The 26,443-nt window shown below is 51.3% G+C and overlaps 1 protein-coding gene across 4 annotated transcripts; it reads left to right on the forward strand.

The window, feature by feature from the left end:
- Positions 1-182: 182 nt before the first annotated feature.
- On the forward strand, positions 183-26,257 carry LOC120904916. Of its 4 annotated transcripts, none has more exons than XM_040315400.1 (6): positions 183-452; positions 1,223-1,923; positions 3,345-3,463; positions 13,727-14,203; positions 14,291-19,220; positions 19,302-26,257. In XM_040315400.1, the coding sequence occupies exons 2-6, from the start codon at positions 1,806-1,808 to the stop codon at positions 24,080-24,082; spliced, it is 10,425 nt and encodes a 3,474-aa protein (XP_040171334.1). In that variant the 5' UTR covers positions 183-452; positions 1,223-1,805; the 3' UTR covers positions 24,083-26,257. The 4 variants fall into 4 exon arrangements, with proteins under 4 accessions (XP_040171334.1, XP_040171335.1, XP_040171337.1 ...); XM_040315401.1 differs by having other exon boundaries at positions 1,547-1,923; XM_040315403.1 differs by lacking the exon at positions 183-452 and adding an exon at positions 516-534 and having other exon boundaries at positions 1,547-1,923.
- The last annotated feature ends 186 nt before the right edge of the window (positions 26,258-26,443 follow it).

Below are 26,443 nucleotides of genomic sequence, written 5' to 3' on the forward strand. Positions count from 1 at the left end.
TTAAATAAAAGATTGTTACTAAACGAACTCGGAACTCAAGCCTTTCGACGAAATTATGCAATTAACCTTAACTACAAAAAATCGGCTTTTTCCAAATCTGCCACAAGGTGCCCTTGCCTCCACCGAACTGTCCATCGGGGCGACCACTGTGCACTAGCTCTTCTTATCGCTCCTCCCTGTTGTGTCATTTTTCGTGTTTCAAGGATTCTGCCCGCTCGTCTGTTGTTCACCAAGCGAACGCGAAAGCGGTTTGTTTGTTTCGCGCAATTCTCAACACGATCATTCCGACCGGACCAGAGCAGGGCACGAAAAACACCACATCAAATCGCTCTTTCCCCGAACAATACTTGGCCCGGTGGCGTAACAATTTGTGTGCCGCTTGCCGCGTTTACTGTGCAGAGTGCGCGTGTGTGTGCGTGTGTGTGTGTTTGTGCGCCGTATTGTTTGGCTCGGTACGTCGAAAGCAAATGTTGTGATCCAATTATTTCCCGCCATTTCTTTGCATTTCTATGTTTGTGTGTTGGGTGTTGTACGGTAATTTATCGCTAAAGTGATTTCCGTAGCAGTCGCCAAGGAGATGGAGCTGAAATAGCAGCCTACTGTGTGTGTGTGTGTGTGTGTGTGTGTGTGTGTGTGTGTGTGTGTGTGTGTGTGTGTGTGTGTGTGTGTGGCGGCTAATGTAGAGCACACGTAAAAGCAAAACAATCACGGCCACACTCGGTCGGTGGTTGACATTGAGGCCTTCCTGCCCGTTGTGGTTGTTGTTGTTGTTGTTGGTGATAAGCAGAGGCGATAGATTCAGATTGAAACACAGCAACCACACATCGTCCAGCTTTGGGTTCATTCCAAAGGAAAAGAAGCGCCATTTCGTTTTCTTTCGGAAACTAAAATCGAAACAGCGCTCCCTTCACCCGGCTGTGCGTGTGTGTGTGGCAGGCAAGAAGCCAATTGACAAAAATGGCGAATTTTGGCACGTTTCACCCCTCCTCCTCCTCTCGCCCATCGTTTTGACCAACAGACACCAGCTGCCTGCTGAGACAGGGCGAAGAACACAACAGAAGCAATCCCTTTTGTGTGATGCCCGGCAACGATATGTGCGTAAACACGCACACGAAAGCTACGATGCGTAGTGTGCGTGAGTGAATGTGCGCGTGTGTGTGTTTTGTGACGCTGTAGTTTTTTGGCCGGTTTTCAGGGTTCAGTTTCTTCTGTTTGTATTTAGGCACCGTGTGTCGCACGCACAGCAGCAGCAGCAGCGGCGGCGGCAGCATCGTTGCCGCAGTGATCGAAAATAGAAAATGGCGCGCAATATGTTGTGTTGTCGTTGTACATGCTGAGGTACTAATCGTGGCAACATTGTGTCGTGTGTTTATGTGCAAAAAGATCATCCATTATAGAGTTGTGAGAAAAAGTGTTCAGTTTTTCATACAATATTTATGCGAAAGTGGAGCTCGACCAGATAGTTGGCCATTTGGTGCGCGTCAAAAGGCTTTTGCTTCACAATTCTTGCTTATAATAGTGTGCGTTGTGTTTCTCTGCTTTTCAGTGTCCTTTAAAGGGCTCAATCGAATAATTTAATATGTGAAATCCCGTGAGGTGTACTTTTCGTGTATGGCTTATCGTAACTTAACTAGCTTGTGACGGTGACATTTCAAAGAGCGTCCTCCATTTGCAAAACTAGTTGCCGCAAGGATGTTGCCTGCCGACTTGGAAGGACTCCGCCGGTAACGGTTGACTCGCGGTGAACGCTTACGGGGAGGGAGGGCGGGAGAGACAGTATCCTGCGCCGCTGCTACGGCAGAGGCATGGTCTCGCCCTCGAAGGCCAAACTTTCCAGGATCGCCGGTCAACAGCAGCAGCAGCAGCAGGAACAACAGGAGGAACAGCAGCACCGTCCGTCTCAGGCATCCCAAAGGAAAGCGAGTAAGTGTTTACGCAAATGTACGCAAATGAATGCAAAACTTTGATTGCGTATTCTTCGCGGGAACTGGTTTTTGTTTTTTTTTTGCGTGTGTGCGGAGCGCTTTGCTTTTGTTTACTTTCGACCGGTTTCCTCTGATTGGCATTCCTGTCAAATATGCCTCCGTTGTCTAGGAGTCATTGCCCCATGCGTACGACGAATTTTGCGTGTGTTGCTCCCCCTCCCCTGATGTGGTTCGTCTCCAGCGCCGAGAGCGATTTGCTAATTTCTTGAGCGAATATGAAGAGGCAAATTTGTGTGCCGTTCGTTTTGGAAGTCGTTGACCATTGAAAGAGGATGAAGTGAAGACGATACGATTGGAATTGGATTTGCTGCGAAACATCGACCGAAATGAATGCTAATGATGTTGATATGCTGATGATGATGCGTACTGCTGTTGTTTGAGCATATTTGAGGGCGAGAGACAATCGCCGTCGTCTGCTCCTGTTGATTTGACAGCTGCGCAGCTGTCGCTAAGGGCGCGACTGTTGAAGTGTTTGTGTGCTTCTGTTCTTCTATTGCGCACACGGGGGGTCCATCAATGGTTTTTTTTTTGTATTTTATATTAAGCACTAAAATTACATGCAAAAAATCCCCAAAATTTATTAGACGCTTTCATTTGAGGTGAGCTATGAGGAACGTTATATCTCACTTATATTTGTGCTAACATTTCGTTGTTCCATCAGCGATATATTTTACGATTGTTGTATGACACTAAATGCCATCATTGACTGCAATTTCATACAATAGTTTTAGATCATTTTAAAGTATAAAAAGCAATTTGATTTTATTGAAGAAAAACATATAATCATTAGTTAGTTTCCGCATAGCGTGTAGTACAGTTTGAACTAACGAACTGAACTGTAATTGTATGCAAATATGGATTTTTATTTGAAGATTCTTTTAGTATAGATTTAAATTTAAAAGCAATCTTATATTTACTAAAAGACTTTTTTTATTTTGAGCAAAAAATCAGAAGCATAGTAAATACCATGTTACTAACCAATTTAAGGCATATTATGTTTTTTTCTGTTGAAAATTTGCACATTTTTTGAAATTTTGCAAACCCACTCCCAAGAACCCTGCAGTTTGATGTTTGTGTTTTTGTACACCGAATGACACAATTTTCTCGGCAAGAGAAGAAACTATGGCAACGAAGAACGTTGCGCGTATTGACACCGTTTGGATATGTTTATGACTGTGTGTGTGTGTGTGGGTGTGGGAGGGAGGTTGTGTGCTCCGGATGTTGTTGTTTGTTGTGTCTGTTTTAGGCATTACCTTTATTTTCCCCCTATGTATACTGTGAGTGTGTAAATTTAAAGTAAATTTTGTTTTTTTTTCTTCTTCTATTTCTTCCTTTTTCATACGTCGTCTTTCCCCACAGACAACAAGGTGCAGCTGGTGAAGGGTCCGAAGCCGCTAGTGTACCATCGGTTCTACCTGGACATCGAGCAGCACCAGATCGCGACGAAGATCGAGACGACCATCAAGCAGCTGGGTGGTGTAAGTATGAAAAACCATTGCCCCCTTTCGTATTCATCCTTAACTGTACGTGATCGGTCCATTCGACCCGAAACGGAAAATCACGACCCACCCGGCATTTTTCCTCAGAACGAAGAGCAAACGCTCTCCGATCGGCAAAAAAGGGTGAAAGAGAGAGAGAGTCCGAGAGAAAAGGACAGAGAAAGGCTGTATTGAGAGGCGAGAAAATGCCAACAGGCAGGGGGTCAGTGTGTGTGTGTGTGTTTCTATTTTCAAGCGCGTGAGCAATGGCAAATAAATGCTAAAACACAATCTAAAATCCATCATAAAAGTCTCGTAAAGAATTCGTTTTAGTGTGGCGCTTAGAATTTGCATTTAAATTGCGAAAAAAGGGTTCGTTATTGATGTGTAACACATAACACGCGCACACACCGAGGTGGGGGGGGGAAACAGTACCCTGCTTCCATCTCACTCTCACACCTTCTTCTCTTTCTCACACATGCATCAAAACAAGACATTGTTTTGTTTTTGTGCGCTTTACTGACTCGTCAGCAAGTTGCAGCCACTGCTGCCGTCGCCGCCACCCTGTACAATTGCTATTTGATATTTAAATGTATTTTCACTCATTTTACTAAATATAAGGCGCCCGCGGCAGTGCGCACGGTGTGATATTTTTCCCGTTTTCGCATCGGCTTGCTGCGCGCGGCCATCTTTGTTCGCGTTATTCCGTGTGCCGTTTTAGGCCGTTGCTGCGCGCCTCTACCTTTGCTGTCTTTACCCTTGCAACACTCACTGAAGGCGCGCGAGCCGTCGTTTCGTCTTTTTTTTTGCTTTTGCTTTCCTCCACACAGTTGCGCAAACGGGCAGAGTGTGTGTGTTTGGATGTGTGCGTGCGTGCGGGATCGCTCTCTCTCTCGCTCGCGCTCTCATTGCGGTACGGTTGAAGAGAGACATTTGCTCGCTACCAGACGCTCATCGAAGCAGCCACCGCGCCAGACGGCTTCATTGATATTGTTGCACTCGAGCTGTGCAGACGTGTACTCGTACGGAGCAGCGCTACGCTCGACGAGCCAGTGTCACACTGTGGCCGTGTGTTTCTATGTGTGTGTGTATAGTGTGCGTGCGTACCATTGTATCGCTCAAGCGCGGGTAGGTGGCGTGTGAAAGCGGTGGTGTGTTTGCGATTGACTCCACCGCCTGTTTGTGTGTGCGTGTGTGTGTGGGTGAAAAAAGTGTGTTAAACAAAAAAGGCAATACAGCCAGCAGCGCTGAAGGAAGGAAAGAAAACTACAAGCATTTGTGTGTGAATGTGTATGTGCTGCCAGCAGTAAGATAGGCGTTAGATGGCCCCAGCGTGTGTGAAATAATAGGTTAGTGTTTGTGTGTGTGTAAGGGGGAAGGGGGCTTTTTCTTTCCTATTCTCCCCCAAGCAGCTCACCGTATCTGCTGATACAATATCTACCGTTTTCTCATCATCAATTTCAGTATCAAAAAGTGTGTGTGTGTGTGTGTGCCTGTGTGTGTTTGTGTGTGTGCGTATGATTTTTCTCTTCGTTTTACCCACCATTTCTCTGTTGCGCTCTCTTTCCTTTTGGGCCCGTTTCGCTGCGCCTCGATCGATGATGTTTCGTTAGTGTGTGTGTGTGTGTGCGTACGTTTGTGAACGTGTGTGCGCGCGTGTGCTTCTGACAGCTTGCTGCTGCTGGTGTGTGTGTGAATGGTTGAGTGTTTTTATTGCGGCGGTATGTTGTGTGTTTGCTGCCTGCCCTGCCCTGCCCTGCCCCGCCCGTCTCCGTTGCGTTGCTTCCCGTTTGGTCGGACGCGCGTTGGTTGAATTTTCGATGCGGTTAGCGGCTGGCCTGGCTGGTGTGTTGGGTTGAGTTGGTTGGGCATGAGGAGGCATGATGTGTGGCTGCTGGGAAGGGCCGCGCGGGATGATTGTGTGTTGGAGCTTCTTGCTGCACACACCGCCCGTTGTTTCCTGCCCCTCGTTCGCATCGAGCATTGCGGCGGCCCCGGTTTTGGTGGTGGTGTGTGGTTCTCGTTCGCCCTCGCCCGGATTTTGTACGCAGCAATCCTGCCCGGTGCTGTTGCTGCTGCTGCTGTTGCTGGTACACGGGAATGAGGTGATGATATTCGCCATTTTCTCGTCGGTACCAACGGCAAGGCGAGGGAATGGTTACGGAAGCGCAAAACGTTCCACCGTTCCACTGCTGGGTCTGCTGTATATAATGCCACGACTCACATGCAACGTAGTGAAGAGCTCCCTGTAGACAGCAGGGGGGTGTGAGTGAGTGTGTGGTGCTGAGGCTCGGTGAACCTTGTCAAACTGCCCCGCCAACTAGTCATCGAAATTGTATTATCATTCCCCCCCTAGCCAACGGCCTTTTTGCCCCGTCATCTCTTACATGGTTGTATAGAGCGTTCAATTAATATTATATCACTGCATTTTTGTTCAGTGTGTAATGCCCCACAACCAGTGTGAAGCCATCGCAAGGGAAGCTTACGCTCACACACCAACATCCCCCACCGTGTTTCGACGGAAAAGGGCGTTTTCTTCTTGTGCTAAATGCGTTCGAAAATGGCGTTTTTCAGCAGCAGTGGCAGCAGAGTAGGCAGCCGTAACGTCGACCATAGTGGTTCGCAAGCAGGGCACAGGCAAAACGAGCCGTCGAAAACCGCAACGTCGGAACGAGAGACCGCTCTAACACACAGGCCGCGCGCATATCGTTTCTCTCTTCCCATTTATTTCCCATTGCCCTACGTGCATCGGTATTGGTGAGCGCGCGCGCGGGCCCTCGTAGCATAATGAGAAATTTGTGCGCGCGCTCTCTCTCTCTCGTTCTTTCTCTCTCTGATGGCTTGTCTCGCTGGTGGAAGCAAAAAGAACCAACAACTTACCAAAAACTGAACAAAACAAAAAAAAAATCAATAAATGTAGGGTAGTAATGGAAGTGGCTAAATAGTTAAACGGTTCAATAAGTGTGTGCCTCTGCCGTGTATGTATGCAACGAGCAACATATGTAAAAAAACAAGCAAGTGTAAAACAGAGTGAGCGAGAGATGTGAGTTGTGTTGAGTTTGTGTGTGTGCGCGTTTGAGCGTTGTTTTTTTTTAAGTGAATTCATTTTCTTAGCTGTTTGTGTGTGTGTTGCATGCATTAGTATGAGTGCGTGTATTTTTTTTTCAGTGTGTGGAATTGTACGTGCGTACCCGTTTATGTTGGGAGAGTGGATATACACGCACACACACATACACAAACCCTCTTGTAGTATGAAGTGCCGTTGTATGCTCGATGTGCGTTGCGTATATTAGCATAGTTATGCTGCTTGGATGAGATATAGCCCTGGGGCTTTTTTTGTAATACGATGTGTATGCGCGCGCGAGAGATGCATATTGTGCTCCTCCCAACTCCTCCCAGTGTGTGCGCGAATGTGAATTATGTACGCACACGGGCCGAAGAAGCAGAAATCAATATCCGGAAATGAGGTCAATTTGACCGACCACCAGACCATCGGCCAGCGAGGAAAGTGCATTTCAATGTACGAATTAGGGTGGTGGGAGTTGCATCACTCCCCCTTGCATATTGCTGCAATTTTCCAACCATCACTTTTACTGCGAGCGTTCAAACTTGCAAAGGAACTTCCATTGTTTATCGTGCATTTACCCTAAACGCAACCATTTTAAATAGATTTAACCAAACGCTCCGTTTGTGTGTTGGGTTGTAGTACTAGTAGGCGCTCCCACACACACGCACACGTATCACTGTCTCTACGTGTGCGCGCCGCTTACTTTGTTTGCTACAGAAAGGGGGAAGAAAAAGGCGCCCTTTTTTGCTGCTGTGTCTTCCCGTGCATTATCTACCTTTCAATTTCACCCCCCCCCCTCCATCCCTTTCCACACGACCTCCCCCCAGTTCCCCCCGTTGCTCGTAATTGTCCAGCCGTGTGTCTTTCTCTCTTGTTTTCTTGCCCTGCCGCCGTTGCGTCCATGAAAACCCGTCGTCGTCACACATTTGCTGCTGTTGCTGCCACGCAACAAAACACTCAAAACACATTCAGGAAAAGGGTGGAGAGGGTTTGGAGGGTGGGGGGGGGCTATGGAGAAACAGGGCGATGGGGAATGTATGAAAGGGAGGGAAGGGGCGAACTGGGCAGCAGCACGGAACAATGTTGCTTCTTGCGCTCGCCTGTGTGTGTGTGCATGTGTATGTGTGTTTGTTACACTAGCAGTGTGACGGGGAGAAGAGAGGAGAAGGTCGAGGTTTTCTACATTTGTCGGTTTCTGTTCTAAATGAAAAATTCAACACACGAATGGAATGGGGGCTGGGGTAGGTTCCGGAGGCCTTTTCTCGACGTGGACCTGGAATGAAGCAATACATTTTGTCCTCGTGATTGGTTTTTCCCAGTAGCTATGATATTGTTGCTATGCTTGGGGAGATTTTGAATGCTTTTAAACAATTTCTGTATATTTAAAATGTTTTTTGTTTAAACATCCAAATTAACTTAAAGAGAGCGTAAAGCACTGCGACGTGTAATTCGTCTTGCAATGGTAATTTATTATTGTTTTCTCGCTCTTCACCATCCCCACCAACATAAAATGCAACTACTTTTGTACGCTCAAGTGTGTGTGTGTGTGTGTGTGGTTGTGTCACACGGTTTTTCTATTTGTGTGCTGCTGCTGTTGCTATTAAGAAGTGACAGCTCGTCTCTTGGTTTTGATAGACAGAGAAAAACGGCTACCGATGGGACGGGGAAAGAGTTTGGGCCCTGTTTGGCGTGTGTAAATGTAGTAGTGTGGCGGGCGCGTTGTTTACAATGTTTTGTTGTTATTTTTCATGGCTTGCTATGTTTACCGTACGCATAGCTACAGGCGAGTTTGAGAATGTTGTCTTTTTGTATAAAACTTTCCTTTCTAATTATTCTTTGTATTAGCTCACAAAGCTGTCACCAATGAAAGCGCACAGCAGTTGAAGCAAAACAGGAAATAGGAAGCAGTGCCGAAAAACATGTTCAAAAGATTAAGCAAAACCGGTATGCAAACCGCGGCGGCCGCACTGGAGCAGAGAGAGAGAGAGAGAGAGAAAGAGAGAGAGAGGGGCATCAAAGCAAAGGCAAAACACACATTGAACACACTCTTACCCCACAATACCCCCGTCCTGTGTGTGTGTGATGTTGTTTCCCTTTTGTCGTGTACAAAAGCGACCCTCCCAACCTCTCGTTTGTTGAACTTCTTGTGCGTTCAGTTTGGTTGTTACCATTTTGTTTTTTTCTTATTTTTCTTCCGCTGCTCGTTGTTGTTCTCCCTTTCTTCCCGTTGGTGAGCATCAATTCCGTCAACTGTTGCACGAAACGACTCAGATAAATAGCAATTAATTGTTCCTTTTCTCGTGTATTGCATCATTTCTTGGTTCTCTTGAAGAAAAAAACATGTTGAGTGCCAATATAAATGTCTCGATGGCAGATGGTTGTTCTTGTGGCTTTTCGGCGAATTCCTAAGGGTACGAATGTATTTTCCATCATGAAAGTGTACTTTTGCATAAGTAGAAGACACAACTCTTCCAGGTGCCAGGTATTTCCAAAACCGACACGAGTTTATTAGTGAATGACAAACAAAGCTCTGCAACAATGAAAGATTCAAGGTGAAATAGACATTTAAACATTAACAAAGAGTTCCTTTTTTTATTATGATGATTTTTATACTTTTAGGTAACTGCTTGTTCGGTCGACAGACGGTCTTACTCTAACCTACCCTTTAGAGAGAGCGAAACAAACACATACACAATCGACCGCAGATGTGCAAAAAGGCCGTTTAAATGCTCCAATCAAGCTCTAACCCGCACCGACGTTTGTCCCAATGAGCAAAAAAAGATACAAGAAAAGATCAGCAGCAGACTGCAACCATCATCATCATCATCAACAGCATCATCCCCGTCGACCAGCTCAGCTTGGCAAAACTTATTGGCGGCAGGAACACGAGCGAACGTCTCAGAAGTTGGGAGGCTTTTTTGCTGCTGTTGTTGTTGCTAAACCGGTGCCTGAAGAGAGAATGGTGTGCAAGTATGCCTGTATGTATGGGAGAGATTGGCAACTGCGTCGACGACCACCAGACACACGCACGGCGCTCTTCATGTGGTTTCTTTTGCGTTCCTTCAGCTTCACCCGACTGCCGCCGTACAGATCGCTGAATACGGTTTCTTGTTTCTTCTTGTAGCGCACGCACACATCCGAGCGGGGTTTTGTACGAGAAGAACGATTGCGGGCCTAAAAGGTTGAAATAGCTTCCCTCGGGGTCGGCCACAACCATCATCAACCGTCGTCCAGAGTCAGAGTTTTTGTCGTCCCATTAGCGCGCACATTTGCCTGGGTGGCTGCTGGGGAAAGAGACGTCTTTCGGTCGCCCAGTAAAGCCAGTAAAGCGGCAGTACACGCTAGCAGGAGAATGGACTTACTTTGCGCACGAGAATGCGCTGTGTGGGGGTGATGATAGGAGAAAGAAGACCTCCCCCACACACGTCTCCCAGCAAAGAAAAGCTGAACAGCAGCAGCGCGCGTGTGGTGCGTGTGCGTTGGATTTCGGCACGAAGGGAACAGTGTATGTTCTCTGCTGCAAAGGAACAACACGGTTGAACGAAAATGCCATTTCGGTTCGGGTTTAGGTAGCCCCCACAGTCCACAACGAAAACGACGACGACGACGACGACCATTGCCGCCGCGAGCGACAGACCCGTTTGTGTGCGCTTGTTTCTTCCATTATTGCTCGAACGGCAAACAACATCACCGAGAAAGTCGATTCAGCCAGCCAGCAGTGTGCGTATATTTTCAGCGCCACTACCACCATCTTCGGTCGGTGTCGGTGTGTAGGAAATGTGCAGCGGTCGTTTCTTCTACCACCCCATAGTATATTGCTTTGAAATGGGTTTGCTGACTCAGCAGCATACAGCAGTGGTGGTCTTCGTGGTGGTGGCGGTGGAGCTGCTACTTTGATTTTCCTTTCCCGTTCTTTCAACTGCCAAAGACACCCCTTACTCCCTTACTGTTAGCCTCGGTGGTGCTGTCGGCAGAGTTTCTTAGCCTGCTTCGTTGGACTGGTAGCGTTTTAGGTTATGTCTGAATGTTGTTTTATAAAAGTGTTTGTGTGTGTGTGTATTGCTCCAAACAAACGTCAAACAAACGTCGTCGCTCCAGCCGTACCCCCCTCCCCTATGCAGAATTTGTGTTATGATTGTGGTCCCGTGCTGCCATCTAGGGGAGGCAAATGGAAGTTGTTGTACTTTTTAAACGAAATTCAAAACAAATTGTGTAAAGAGGCATCCATTTTCAAGTAAACATAATATCGGATATTTATCGTTTGCCATGACCCTGTTTGGTGGTGTACCGTTGGTGTATGTGTGTGTGTGTGTGTGTGTGGGTAGTTTCTAAATGAATTTGGTCACACTGGAGGTTATTACGTGCACGTAATCGTAATGTAAAACTCCCCATTGGGGAGAGTTGTTGCAACGGTCGTAATTGCCGTCTCGTCCATCACCATATTACCTTGGTTTTCTGTATGTATCTGTGTGTGTATGGAAGTTGCATCCATTACCCAGCAGCGAACGAAGCAGCAGGGACTGACTGACTGACTGTAGACTGTACACCTTGAAAGCCTTTTCCCCCATCATAGTGTGCTGGCAGCGACGAAGTTTCAGAGCAAACTGTGGAAAATCACACATACACGTACGCCCACCGCCAAGCACACATACACACGGGGGGCGTGAAGGAAACGATGACGATGCTGCTGTGTGGGGGAGCATAGCAAAATTCAACGGGCACACTGCGCTCTACAGCGCTTGGTTGCTTGCTGTGTGGTGGAGCTTATATAGGAGGAGTGTATCGCCAGCACACAAGGGCCAGCAGCAAGCGCAATACAGAATCGAAATCAAAAATGGCTGCTGCTGCTGGTGATCTCGCTATACATACACACTCCGACACGCAGCACGGTGAGAACGGAGCGGGCGGACAGACGCCCGGGCCTTCGTTTTTGCCCAGCAGCAGCAGCAGCAGCAGCAGGGAGCTATATTCAACTCCATTTTGTGTTGTGTGTCTGTGCTGGGCAAGCCAGCACTCGCCTTCGAACGGACGGCCCCCGCCAGCAGTTGCGCGTAGAATGAGCAGAACGCAACGAAGACGCAAGCGAGAGATGAAGGTTTCGCCCTTTGCGCGCGCGAGCAAACGCTCAATCTAGTTCTTTCTCTCTTTCGTTCGGGTTTCTCTGGAGAGTTTTGTTTACGTGGAATTGTGACGAGAGAGAGAGAGAGGGAGAGAGAATAGGGTCGAGTTTGCGTGTGTTTGTATGATCAATGAAATGTTGGGACGTGTGTGTGTGTATGTTTTTTTTCTTGGAATTGATTTCTTATGTTACTTCCAAGAAATAGCGTTCCTTTTGGTTTCTATGCTTCGTTCCTGGAGGGTTCAAAACCTTCTAAGAAAATTATGAAAAAAATATAAGATCTTTTGTGAAACAAATTCGTTATTTAAATAATTGCATAAAAATTACTATGTCCGGAAACTCTCTTATGTTACAACTAACAATTTGAAGTTGATTCTTCCTAATAACGAGCAAACTTAAAGCATTTTCTATTTACTATCCTCTTCTCACAAACAAACTGATTGCCACAGCGTTGCGTCTCCCGCAAAGAAAACAAACAAAAACAACGGAAGCATATTTAGGTTTAAATTTGGTACACACACAAACTAACACTAATGTCGAAACGTTTGAATGTGTTTGTGTGTTAGTTCAATCGGTAAACCAACATAAAAATGCAATCGAAAACTGTTCCATACTTATTTGGTTTGTTTACTGTTCAGTTTGTGAGTTATATCAAGTTAAGATGTTTATTGCAATTTAAATAATAATCTATATGTGAAAGCTGAAGCATGGAGAGGTTGTTTCGCATCTCTCATTCCCTTCTCTCTCGTTTTGCCTACATTTTTTTCCTTTCATTCCTTTCTCAACGTTCGCTTTCTACATCTCTTCTCTCTTATGCTCTCTGCGCATATCTTACGCAAAGGTTCAGTATCTACCACCACTACCAACATCAACAAGAAAAAAGAGCCTTCTCTGTATGTGTGTGTGTGGTTATGTTGTGTGTAGAATGGAGAAGTGCAGGAAGAGGGAGTTACGGTGTGTACCCAGTCACAAACGGGCCTCAGAGCACACGCCACCAGCAACGGTTCAATGTTCTTTTTTACGCCGAGTGTGGTGTGTGACGAGGTCGAGAACTCACAGCATGAAACGCGCATAAGAGGTGAAAACATCGTGGATTATAGGCTGACGACGTTGCCTTTGGAGCGATTACAAACTACTTTGTTGATTGTGTAAGATAGCTTTAAGACGTGTTTGTGTTTAAGTAGCTCTAATAAAGGAATACAAGAAGGTGCGTCTAAACAAAGTGACAGGAAGAGTCAATTGAAACCATGTGGGGGCAAATTAATGTCCTTTCCTTTTCTTTTTTTGCATCAATAACCCAGTTCCAGTTGTGAAATTCGAAAGCAGGAGGCCTGTCGCTTCCCTTCTTTTTGCCAACGTGCTCGCTTTGTGCGTTTCGCAACCGGAGCAGTAACAGCCCTTATTTCGAAAGCCCCCCCAAACGCCAAAATCGATCGATTTCTCTCGATTATCGACTTTTCACTGTGGGAAAAGCAGAGCTCGCCTTTTTGTTCGCCTCAACGCTGTGTGAATGAAGCGGGTGCAGTAGGCGAGGGCCTGTTGGTCGGGTCGTCGAAACCTGCGAGAACGTGAAACTCTGCCCTGTGTTCTGCTTGTTCGGGCCTCGGGACGTTCGGGCAAATGGCAAACACAGCTCCGCGCTTGTGTGGTGAACGGTCGTGAACGTCGTTGCTGTGGTTTGTTATGATATAGCGTGAGCATACAAAAAAAGAAGTGTATGAGGATGTGTGCGTGGGGGGAATATTAAATAGCCGGAGATGCCGGGGAGCATCATACAGTGATTAATGAAAGAGAGAGAGAGAGAGGGTCTATCTTTTCTCTTGGAAGAGAAATTTCGCTTTTGCGTTTGCCTCTTCTGCTGTTGATTGTGGGCGAAAGAGTGAAATTGAGTGTTTGAGAAGTGTGTGTGTGTGTATGTGTGAGAGAGTATTTGTATAAAAAGTTGTCAAACACAGACACACTTTAATTTCCATACCTACTATTTGCCATGACAATTGTGTTGTTATTGTAGCTGAATGAACATTGACTAATAATTGTTTTTTTTCCTGTTTTCCTCCCAATACTTTCTCTCCCACAGTCGGTAGAATTTTTCCTCAACAAGGATGTTACGCACTTCGTAACTGACAAACTACAGCCGACTGCTGCTGTTGGCGAGACTGGCGAACAGCAGCGAGAGCAGCCGCCGTACTGTGCCTCGCCATCGGGCGTCGTCAGCTCGGCCGAAAATCCAGCGCGACCCGCGCATCAACGGCAGCCGGCGCCGCTGCCGCCGCTGCAGCGCACCTCGCGTCAACTTCTTCATCTGACGCACCAGCAGCAAACCCACGGTCAATATGTAAATGATTACGGACCGGCGACCAGTCGTACATCGTCACCATGTCCACCACCGATAACATCAGCAGCAGCAGCAGCAGCAGCACCGTCCTCTTCCGCGGGAGCATGCATCACGACGGCCAGTGGTGCAGCGGCATCCGCGCAGCAGAAGCACGTGGTGGCTGGGCCGGCAGCAGTCTCCTCCAGCACCACCGCGGCTTCGGTAGGGTTTGATGGGAAGGTAAGTGTGTGTGTGTGTGTGGTGGTTGACGTTTCAAAAAAGAGCTTTTTATTTAAAATCCCCTTTTTGTTTTTCCTTTTTTTTTAGGTTAAGCCAAACCACCACTTGTCCTCCAGTCTGTCGGCAACATCATCAGCAGCAGCAGCAGCAGTACCACGCAGCCGTGCAGATGCTATGCTACAGCGTGTCCGGCAGCAGCAGCAGCAGCAACAGCAACAGCAACAGCACCACCATCAAGCACAGCCTTCCTACAGCTTGCTCCACTCGTCGCCCCTGAACCCAACGGCGTACGGTTCGACGCCCACGAAAGCCGCCACACCCTCGTCCATTCACACGTCCTCCCACCACAAGCAGGCGCCCAGCCCGTCCTGCTACAGCCCGTCCGGGGCGGCCATCACGCGCACGAGTGCGGCGACGACCACCGCCGCCAGCCGCCAGAACAGCCCGGTCCATCAGGCCCGCTCCTGGGGCACGCTGATCTGGAGTGCCGAGTACGCGCTCAAGTTTCTGCGCAAGGTGCTCGCCTCGCTGCCGCAAGCAGCGAACGGCGCTGGTGATAGCTCCAAAGCTGGTCGATTAGGGGGTGACGGTAGGACCGACGCTAGTGGGCGATCGCATCGACATCACCATCGGCATCACCAGTCGCACGGTGCTCGACCGTCAGGCGGCCAGCACGTGCACCATCTGCGCGGACGGTTCGTAAAGATCGAGTCCCGGTCGGCCCCGGGCAACCATCGGCCAGTGTACCAGGAGTTTAAGCAGTGGCCGGTGCTGTTGCTCACCGATAGGGAACTGGCCGGGAGAAAGGCACCGTTTGCGGACGTGCACGAAGCGCCCGAACGGAAGCAGCAACCGGTGGATGAGCAGAAGAGAAAGGGAAACGTAACGCTCGAACCGGGCGGTGGCGGTGGCACACCTGTGGAAGGGACGAGCACGAGTAGAATGACGAGAAAGCTTGCCAGTGCCGCCAATAACAGCGTTGCCACACGAACCACAACGACGGCGACGGGGAAGAGTGGTGAAACGGTGGTGAAGAAGCGCGCGCAGGACAAGGCTGCGGCTCCGCCCCGCGACTGTGGCTACTGCGAGATTTGTCGCATCGAGTACGACTCGCTGGCGGCGCACGTGCAATCGGACAGCCACCAGACGTTCGTGCAGAACGACGACAACTTTCTGTCCCTTGACCGGCTGCTCGATTCGCTCGGTGCTGGTGGCGACAGCGACGAGACAAAGCTGGCGGAGGAGGACGGGTACGATGGTGGTGAGGGTGGTGGTCCCGGTGGTGCTGTTGCTGTTGAGACCTTCTTCCAGCAGCTGCACAGCACGACCCGCATCAAGCGCGGTCCGGGCGAGGAGCTGCTGTACGAACGGAGGAAGCCTCCAGCGTCCTCCGCCGCCCCACAACCGAAAGCAATAGTAGGAGCGGGCGGAGGAGGGACAGGCGGAGACAAGCGGCAGGAGGAGAAAGAGGAGGAGGAGGACGGAGCAGAGGGGAGGCGAATCAAAGCAACCACGGTGACGGTGGCGGTGACGACGACGACGACGGCCGCCGCTGACGAACTGATCGAACGACAACAACAAAACACAACAGCACCGATCGGAAAAGAAGGAGAGCAAGAAGCACGCAGCACGCAGGTAGAAGCAACAGTGAGGCAAGCGTTGGAGGAAGAAAAGCCCGCAAAAATCGCTACATCGAAGGAAGGCGACGACGTGAATAGTGAGGAAACGAAGGGCAAACCGCGTGCGAAAGTGAAACGAAAGCGCACCGCGACGACATCGACGTCGACGGGTGCCGACTGTGAGGAAGAGAAGTGTGAAGGGAAAGACAAGCACGGCGACAAAGACAAGAAGGCGCTGATTAGGCTTGCGATCCAGTCGGTGATTGCCACGTTCGACTGTAGTGACGGGTTTTTGGCGGAAGTGGACCAAACGCTGGACGATTCCGTACGGCTCGACGATAGCGTGGTGGTTGAGAAGAAAGAGAAGGAGGAGTGTGTAAAAGAACAGGCGGACAAATCACCGGCGGTCGGTGACAGTGGTGTTAGTGATAAGCGTGCTGCCAATAGTAGTAGTAGTAGAGTTAGTGTAACGAACCGTGATAGTAGTGGCAAGAAGAAGGAGGAGGAGGTGTTGGTGGGTCAAAGGACGAGCAGGGTGCGATCGTGCAAACAGCAGCAGACCGAGGCGGAGACTGCCGAAGTGAGCGTGCGTCGCAGTGAACGTAAACCACCGGGCTCCGCGTTTCGGGAAGTGAGGGAAGAGGAGGAGAAGGAGAAGGTGTTGAGCAAGCCAGCGGAGGAACCGGAAGCGGCGAGCGGTGAAGGAATGTTTGGGCGACGATCAGCAATTCATCATCATCCACATAATCAACTGAACCATCATAACCATCAGAAGCACAAATCAACCCTCAGCGCACTATTGCTCAAGCAGCAGCAGGAACGAGCCCAGCAGCAGCAGCAGCAGCAAGAGAAGGAGAAGCAGCAGCAGTGGGACGAACGCAAAGCGACCGATAGTGCTGCCGTCCTCGATCATGCTGCCGGGATGAAAGTGATAACCGATTTTCGCACCAAGCAGCAGCAGCAGCAGCAGCAGCAAGAAGCAGTCGAGGACGACGGGGAGCTGGTCGCGCACAAATCGGTCCTGCTGGTGGGCGTACCAGCAACGGAAGCAAAAGCACCCGCTGCCACCGAGGACGCAAGGCCAGAGGAAACGAGCACTCCGAAAACCGGCGCCGGTCGACGCAAGCGCAACCCGCAACGGGCGGAAGAGGACACTGCAAGCATGGGTCTGAAAGCATCAACGACAGCATCGATGAACAAACACCACCATCATCATCATCACCATCTTAGCGAGAGCGGTAGTGGTGGTGCTGCTGGTACAAAGACACGCCACGCGACCGAGCTGGCAGCGACGCTGCTCGAGTGTGACGGGCTCGATCCGAAAAACACGAAGCGCATCAGTCTCGGGCTGCGCCAGAATCCCAAGCGAGCGAACCTGAACGAAGACTTCACCAGCCTGCTGGACGAAACGCTCGAGCGGTCGAAAATGTCCGGCTCGTCGACGTCGGTACGGCGGACGGCCCAGTCCCGGATACGGGTTGGGCCGAAAGCAAAGGAACAGCACACGGTGGTGGTGACTCCCAAGCAGCAACAGGTGGAAGAGGAACCTTCCAATCGTGTCTGTGAAGATGAGGCGAAGGAGGCGCACGATCGGCTAAAGCCTGCCGCCGCCACTGCTGGATCAAACAAACGATCGTCGGGCAGCGCCAAGAAGACGGTCACACTGGAGGACATCAAAGTACGCGGTATACGATGGCGGGCGCCCAGTCCAATGACGCGACCGCCGGTCAAATCGCCCCTGCTGTACAAAGTGATCGATAACCAGGCAGGAGGAGAGGAGACCGTCTCGTCGAGCGGTGGCATCAGCACATCCCGCCCGACGGCGACGACGACGACACCAACCGGCCTGCAAGCGTCCCAACGAAAGGATCCAACGGCCACCGGCGGCAGCGCACAACTGCCGAGCAGCGCCCAGTCACGAACAACGTGCAAAGCGTCCAAGGTGAACGGTGCGTCGCCGGGCAAGAAGAATGGATTGATCGTGAAGATACGGCGCGTGCGCCAGTCCGAGCTGAGCCTGCTGAACGACGAGGCGGAAAACTTTATGTTCCCGCGCAAGGACGACAGCAGCTCGGACGAGGAGACGGACGACGGTCGGCAGACGTCGTCGGAAGGGTACCAGGGCGGCAGTGCGAACAACTACTCGGTCGATATCACTAGCAGCAGCGAGGCGGACCGGGGGATGGCGGCGGAGGACGCGACGACGAACGAAGTGGTAATGGAAAATCATTCGGAAGAGGACGAGGACGAAGAAGCTGCAGCGACGAGAGAGGAGGAAAAGCGCACAGTGACTAGTGGTGGTGGTGGTGGTCGGAAGCGTAAAAAAGCGATCCCTGCCAGCGGCCAGCGCGCCTGCTCGATCGAAAGCAGCGATCATCGGTCGTCTCCCGTTTCGTCGCGTTCGTCGCCTACGCTACCGATCGCGTCAAAACGAGCGCGCCTGGAGACAGCGGCCCGCCGCAAAGCGCAACAGACGGCCGACTTTGGAAAGGGTCAGGATCCCGTGGACGCCAGGGTGCGATTTCCAGAGGCCCCCATCCAGCCATGCCCAGTAGCAGAAGCAGCAAAAACGAGTCCGTCTTCCACCGATCGGGCGCGGCGTCGCCGCCAGTCGAGCGCGTCGGAAGACGGCCAACAACATGATGATGATGATGATGCCAGCAACGATGATGCAGCACAGGTGGAAGAAAAAGATGAGGAGGAGGAGGAAGAGCATGAAGAGGAGGAGGTGAAGCAGGTAGTGGTGAAGTCGAGGCGCGGTAGAGGCGCAGGAATGCGTGGACGTCGCGGGCAGAGGAAAGCTTACCGGGAAGACTCGGTCACGAGTACATCTTCCACCACCGCCGCCATTGGCCCTTGCCCCACGTGCAGTATCGCAAAGGGTCGTGGACGGGGACGCCGTGGAGGTGTCGCCGGTCGACGGGGCCGCCGTGGTGCAGGTCGAGCCGCTCGAGGCAGTCGCCTGCAGGCCGGTGGTGCCGCTTCCTGTAACTGCCACTTGCTCGACGCATCGCGAATGCCACCACCCTCGAGCAGGCGGCGCACGAACGAGTCCGTCGAGCGGGCGGCCACCCCTGCCTCGCCACGCAAAGCGGGCACCCGTGCGTCCAAAACAAAGACGACACCACCGGGCGCCGTGTCTTCGTCGTCGTTCACATCGTCGTACGGCGGTGACGGGGCCGCCATGATGGCCGGCGCCAGCCACAGCAGCTACATCAAGGGCAAGGAGGATGGGATGGGGGCAGTATTCAAGTGGATCAACTTTCGCAAGCGCTGCGAAGAGATCGAACCGTACCGGTTCGCGTTCGAGCGCGTGCCGTCGCTGGAACCGTGGTACGAAACGTTCCAGCGGCAGGACGACGGTACGGAGAAGGTGTACGAGTATTTCGGCAGCACTGGTGAGTGGAAAGGGGCCTGATTGTCCTGTTCCCTTTGTTTGTAAACTAATTTGTGACGCTTTTTGTGTTGTTTTTTCCTAGGCTACCGGAAACTGCCGTACGAGATGGGACCGCTGCCGGCGCTGGGGCAGAACTGCTGCATACTAAACTACAAGGTGGTGCCGGCGAGCCGGAAATCGAATCGAACCACCTCGCTGCAGTCTTGCTCCTCGGCCTCGCTGGAACCATCGTCGCCGGGCGGCCGGAAGAGCTCGCGGCCCAGCTCTTCCGATGTGCAGCAAAGTTTTGGCGGGGCGGCGTCAACTGCCGACGAGCCGACCGAGTCGAAAAAGTGCTCACCCTCGTCGTCGCTTTCTTCGCTGCCGTTGAAGAAGCGCAAGCTGCTGCTGCAGGAAGGCGGCGGTGGCACCGATGGCAGCGGCTCTTCGAAAACCGACGCAGGAGGAGGAAGTGGCAGCAGCGCGGCTACGGCGGCCGGTGAAGCGAGCAGCAACAGCAGCCGGATAGCGCGGCTCATTGCGGGAGCGAACGAGCGGCCGCGCAAATCGCCCCGCGAGCACGCCTCCACCCTGGCCATTCTCAGCCTGCTGCAGCAGCAGCAGCACCGGAAGCGGGCGGGCACGATCAAAATTCTCACCAGCCCGCGCAAGGCGACGACGGCGACGGCAACGCAAACGACGGCCCTGCACGAGCAGCTCCTGCATCAGGACGCTGACAGCAACGGGGAGGAGCCGAGCCGATCCTGTTCGCGGGCGAGCGATCGTGCCAGCTCGCGGGCGGGCTCGTCCACCGGCGGTATCAAGTTCGATCGGCCGCTCTTCCCGGACAGCAGCTACGTGAACAGCCGCACCCTGTGCCAGGAGCTGGACGCGTTCCTGTCCGACGAGCTGAAGCGCGTCACCGGCAGCAAGGAGGGTTGTACGACGCTCGGTGCAATCGTTAAGCAAGAGCGCTCGGATACGGGCGAAGCGGAAGAGACGGATGAGCGGATTGCGATCGACGAAACAGCGGACAAGAGCGAGACGCTACTGGAGCAGGATGATTTGATGATGGACCAGGAGCTACTTCTGCCACCGTCGGTCGTGCAGGAAGGCATCGCCATCGAACGGAACGAGCTGCCGGTAAGCAAGCGCGACCTGCTGGATGTGTTGCAAACCGTCGGCACGGAACCGCCGCTCAGCCTGAAGCTTGTGCAGCGCTGCGAATCGGTGGTGAAGAAGATCGTCCAGTACGATCGGAAGGAGCGACCGATGGTCGCGAGCGGAACCGGCTCGGGGTTGGCCATTTCGTCCGGCTCGCCGGTAATTGGGCTGCAGCTGTTCGACAGCGGGTCACCGCTGGCCGCGTGCGGACCGGGCAGCGGACCGGGCAGTGTCGGTGGCACATTCCTCAAGAAGCGCATCAATCGTACCGGTTGGCCGACGAACAAGCGGAAGATTGGTACGCGCACCCGGCAGCAGTCACGCTTCATGCTACCCTCCTCGTTGGCCGGGGGCAAGAAATCGTTGTCGAGGGAGTCGATCAAAAAGGAACCGGAAGAGCAGCGAGGGGAGGAGAAAGACGAGGAGGAGGAAGATGGCTCGTTGTCGCAGCAGAAGCCGCAGCAGTGTGCGATCAAAGCGGAAGAGTCGCTGCAAAGGCATGCTGAGACCGAGGAAGAGGATGAGGAAGATGAAGACAACGAGGAACAGGACGAAGGGGAAGACAATGACGACGAAGCGGACGAGGAGGATGAGGAGGAGCACGAAGACGAGGACGATGATGCTGACACGGTGGTGGAAGAAAAGATTCGTCCTGCGAGGGTCGGCGGAGCGTCTCGGAAGGACGTTGCTCTAGCAAACCATAAAAAGACTGACAGTGTGCGCCGGAAGCAGCGGGAGGACGACAGCAAGGAGGAAGCGCGAGCAAACCACACACCAGTGGGACGGAGGGGAAGGAAACGGTCGGTTGGAGGGAAGCGGGGTGTCGCAAAGCGTGACCATATCAATGCGGTTGCGACTTGCGATGACGAACACGATGACGACGACGACGAGCAGACGAAGGAAGCTGTAGCAGTGACGACGTGTGAGAAAAGGCCAACAGAAAAGGACCGAAGTACTACGGTGCCGGGGCCGACGGTCGACACCATGCCAACGCTTCGGGCTGCGCTGATGCGAGACAACAGCCAGCTGCAGCGCCTACTTTCATCGCCTTCTTCCAAGCCGCCCGGCTTTTCCTCTGCCTCGCCGTCCTCTATTCTGGCTCCCGGGAGTCTCAACCGCGGTACGGTTCCGTTTACCACCACTCCCGGCCGGGGAGGGGCGGCGACAGCTGGTGGCGAAAATGTGCCATGTCCCCCAACGCCCTCCGCCCCTACCAGTGGACCAGTGCTGGGTGTAAACAGTTGCAAGTATGTGACGAAAACGACCACCACGATGACCCGGGTCGATTACGACGGTGGCGGAGGGGGTGGGCCATCTCCGCCCAAGCGAAAACATTCCCGCGAAGACGTTGCAGCCAACAACGAGCAGGAGGAGCATCATCTCCCGAAGGAAGACGCTCGCCAGAAGCAGCAAACCGGTGGGGTAACGAATCGTCACCGCAGTTCGGTTGCCCTGGCGACGCACGACAGCGACGACAAGGAGTGCGACTCCATCAGCTCGCGAAGCATCTTCGTTAGCGACGACTGTGATACCACCTCGTCCTCGACCGCCATAAACCCGCCCGACGAGCGGCCACCGTCGACGAGTGAACTGCCCTCCGCGCCGAACGATCCCGCAGCTGTACCTTCCGCCCCGTCGCAGACGAATCCACGGCTACCGGCCATCCGGGTGCGGCGGAAAGAGAGCTCGGACAACGAGGAAACGATCCACAGTGCCGCCGCCACCGAGGAGGAGGATGAGGAGGAGGAAGAGCACTCAGTGAACGCTCCGCTGACCACCACCACCACTCACAAAGCCACCAAATCGCCCCGAACGCCCAGCGAACGGATACGCAACAAGATGGTAAAGAACCGGCGTGCGGCTGTGCGTGCCGATCAGACAGCGAAGGGTAGGGCGGGTGGGGGTGGCAAACGACCGCCAGCGAAGAAACACCATGACGTACAAATCCGTGCCGCTTCGTCGTCGAAAAGGCGGAAATCATCCTCCTTAGGGCCACCGTTGCCGCCTCCCTCGATGATGCCACTGTCGCCCCCGCTAACGACGTCCACCTCTTCCTCTTCCTCCTCATCGTACGGTGCGGACGACAAGGCGCCGCTTTCACCGGCACCAGCAAAAGCACACGATTGTGAGAGCATCGAGGAGGAAGAGGAGCAGCAGCACACCACCACCGCCGAGCAATATTCTTCCCGTGCCAAAGCTGGAGAAGGAGGAGAAGGAGGGGTTGTTCTCACGCCGTCGAAAATAAAGACCCGCTCGTCGACGTTTGGCTACTCGCCGCCGAAGCGTACCTACGGCGCTGGCAAGCAAACGCCGAAAAAGCTTCCGTTTGTGAGTTTGATCAAAACGAACTTTGTGCAGAGCGCAGCGGAGGCAACGACCGCAGCGGAGGTCACGCTTGTGAATGGGAAGAAGGCTGTCGACGGCAACAGCACCGGGAAAGGTAATCGTCGAAGGAAAGCGGAGGAAAAGAAGCCGCGAAAGCCAACGACGTCACCGTCGGGAAGGAAGCCAAGCAGCGCCGGTGGGAGGAAAAAGAAAGACAGCGAACTTATGGCTGACGATGCGGCTGTTGCTGGTAGTGGTGTTGGTGGTACCACGGATGGCAAGAGAAGCAAAAAGTTGACCCTCAAGGCGAAACAGTTGCTGGCCCGGAAGCGATTGCCAAAGGCTGCAAAAAGGAAGGAAGCGGCTACCAGCGGTCATTTCAATAACAACAGCGATGGCCACTCGAACGATGATGGTGAGAAGGAAGAAGAGGATCCGTTGCTGTGTACCCTTACCACCACCATTGAGGAGCAGCAGCAGCAGCAGGAGCAGGAGGAGGAGGAATGTTTGCAGGAAGTGCAGCAGAAGCAGCACCATCTTCCGGAGCAGCAATTCCATCATCAGCGGCAGCGGCGCGAATCGAGCCGAGTGCATGATCTGCTGGAGGAGCATTTGATTGAAGAGGAAGAGGAAGATGCCGCCGATCGTCATCACGAGCTAATGGAGGTGGAGGAGGAAGAGGAGGAGGAGGAGGCGCAAGAGGAGGACGATGAGGTGGCGACCGAGCTGGAGGAAGTCGATGAGGAGGAGCACTACGAGCTGCTCGAGGTGGAAGAGGTTGAGGAAGAGGAGGATGGTGACGATGGGGTGGACGGTGGTGCGGAACATCTCCACCGGGACGAGGAGGACACATTCCCTGCGGGTGAAGCACAGCGCCATCATCATCATCATCACCATAATCATCATCACCATCGGCAACAGGCGCGGCGAGAGGATGAGAAACGGAAGCTCGTGATGGCCGACCACGATTACAGCGATCAGCACGACGATACCGATCCGCCGATAGTGGATGCGGAGTTCGTTGAGGTCGAGGAGCTGGAAGAGGAGGATCATCTCGAGGACGATGGCGAGGAAGAGGAAGCGGAAGATGAACAGGAGGAGGAAGAGGAGGAGGAGGACGACGACGATGATGATGACGGTGAGTCCACCATCACAACGCTAACAGCGCCTCCTGCGGTGGGTTTCGGAAAGCAGCAGCACCAACCACGTGTGAAGCTAACGTTCACCTCGTCCGGTGGCACCTCGACGGTCGTGATGACGTCATCCGGGATGGGAACGGCGGCTAGTACGAGCTCCAGCACTACAACGAAAAGCACCTTCAACTCCTCTTCGCCGAACAAGTACAGTCCGCGCAAGCTGCGCAAACCTCGTGGCCGATGGTACCGGGAGCGATGAGTGACGGGGAGTGCTGCAATGGCGCCTCCATCATCAACACCACCAACAGCCACCGGAAGCTTCGTCCTGCTGGTGTAAGATATAGTGAGCATACACTCACACACACACACACCCATAAACGCAACCAAAACGTCCGGTGTGTAGAGATGGCCATAGCGTTCCGTGGATGTGCTGCGTGTTGCCGGCTCTGTGCGTGTATGTCTCTCAGTTCGTTTACAAAGGATTTTTCATTTTTTCCACCCCCGGCTGTTCGCATTATTCACAACTCAATGGCCAATAAGAAGGATTTACCTTTGCATTGTTTCTCGCGCGAGCTTGTAAAAATAACGCTTTAACGAGTCCTTTGTTAACTGTCGCTTTTATGTTCTTTTTTTTGGGTATGTTACGTTTATCTCGTGAGCTTAAAAAGGTGGGGCTAGAGAGCGGCGTTCAGTTGTGTAAATGTATTTTTAGTTTTTTTTCCTTTTTATTTAAGCATTAGTTCGTAGTACAGCGCAATTACAACACAGAGCTTCAGAAAGAGCCTCTAGGGCCAGAGGGAAGTTTTCGAAGAAAGCCCACGGAGTATTATGTGCAGATTATGTAAGGCCAACACAGCAACACCACTGCTAGGTTGCACAGGAACTAGGGCTCAAAGTTTGATAGACAGGTGGGAAGAAGCTTGAAAAAAGGGATACGAAAACAGCCGAAAAGAGTGTGTGTGTATAGACAACAAAAACAAAACAAATTGAAATGGGATTAGTGTTTATTTGTGTTTGTGCAGCTTAGAGAGGGTTGCGAAGTTCTTCTTTTTTCCGTTTCGTGTCGTTTCGTTCGTTCTTGCGCGTGTGTTACGCAGGGAGGGAATTGTCTTAGTGTGTGCCAAGCAGCGCAGCTCGAATCGATGCGATACAGTTTCTTCTACCAAAAGTAATACGCTCGAGAGAAGAGACGCCGGAGTAGGAAAAAAGAAACAAGAAATCGGTACCGAGCTCTAAATGTGAATCGATGATAAATGAAGGCGTAGCTGTGTAAGTGTTGTTAAGTCAGAGTAACCCGAAGAGAGTGCGAGAGAGAGAGTAAAGAACGTATGCAAGAGAGCGAAAGCTGAGGAAGGATTGACAGGACAAAAGAGAAAACGGGGCTCCAACCAGCCTTGAGAACGAAAAACTGCTACAAATTGAAGAAGAAGAAAATATTACTTGAAAATTAATACCATGTTTAGTTTTTCTTTCTTTTTTCCTCTCTTTGCTTTTCTTCTATGGACGTAGTTTACTTCGTTTTCCATTGTGTTGCTATCATGTTTTTCTGTTTTCTCTTTTTATATGTTTTATGTTGTCAGTTGTTTTTACATTTGTTTTTCTTATGTTTGTATTATTTTTCACTTTTTTTTGTCTTACTCATTGCATTTTTCAACATAAATGTAAGCATTCTCTCAAGTAGCTGTTTCTCCGAAAACAAGGCATCGAGTTATTGCTCTTAAAAACTGTACAGTCTCTTGTATCTGTTCGGTTCGTTTGTTTTTTTGTTTGTAGCACATCCTTCACGTGTGGCGACTTATTTTTTCCTAGCACAAATTTTGTTATCAACCTCGAATGCTTGAACTTTCTTTTATTCAGGCGTTTGTGTACGTGCATGAGGAAGTGTGTGTGTGTTTGGGGAAGCTCAACACGAAGGGCTAATGGAGGTGACGCACACACCCCCACTACTACCACTTATTACCTAGATATCGAGCTGAATCGTTAAACAAGGCACAGAAAACGAGCATGAACTTGTAGGTGGGACTACCGTTTGGGAATGGGAATCACTTTTTTGATAGCAAGAAGGAGGCAGACAGATAATACAAACTATAACTATAATCAGTAAAACATTTCGGGCATTTAAGATGATAATTCTGCGCGCATAGTGCGGGATGATTCCCCATCCCCCTAACGAGTGGTATCAAAATTACGATTCAAACTGTGCAAAACAAAGGAACTGTACCATTTATCCTAAAGTAATGAATGATTGTAGAAAAAAAACAGAAGGGAGCAAGAGCAGGACGAGGAGGGCAAAATTGAGGCAAAAAACAAAACAAACAAACAAACAAACAAACATGTGGGAAAATATAATAGTCTGGTAAAAATAAAAGGAAAATGTGTTCCAACTGTGGAATAAATGCAAAAAGCGCTAATCGAGCAATGGTTAGAAACATTACAACACATGATTTCATTTATTTATTAGTTTAACGAAAGAAATTAGGATATTTGTTGCTTAAGTTTATTTTATTGAATGCTTAAAGTTTGAGCGTATTGTTCAACTTCTCCAAAACTGAATGGCTGTGGTACTGCGGTACGGTGCACTCGAAATAACCGTCATTTTAAAACGATTCAATGCCAAGCT

This window comes from Anopheles arabiensis, chromosome 3 (genome assembly GCF_016920715.1).
Source record: "Anopheles arabiensis isolate DONGOLA chromosome 3, AaraD3, whole genome shotgun sequence".
In the NCBI taxonomy this organism is placed as follows: Eukaryota; Metazoa; Arthropoda; class Insecta; order Diptera; family Culicidae; genus Anopheles; species Anopheles arabiensis.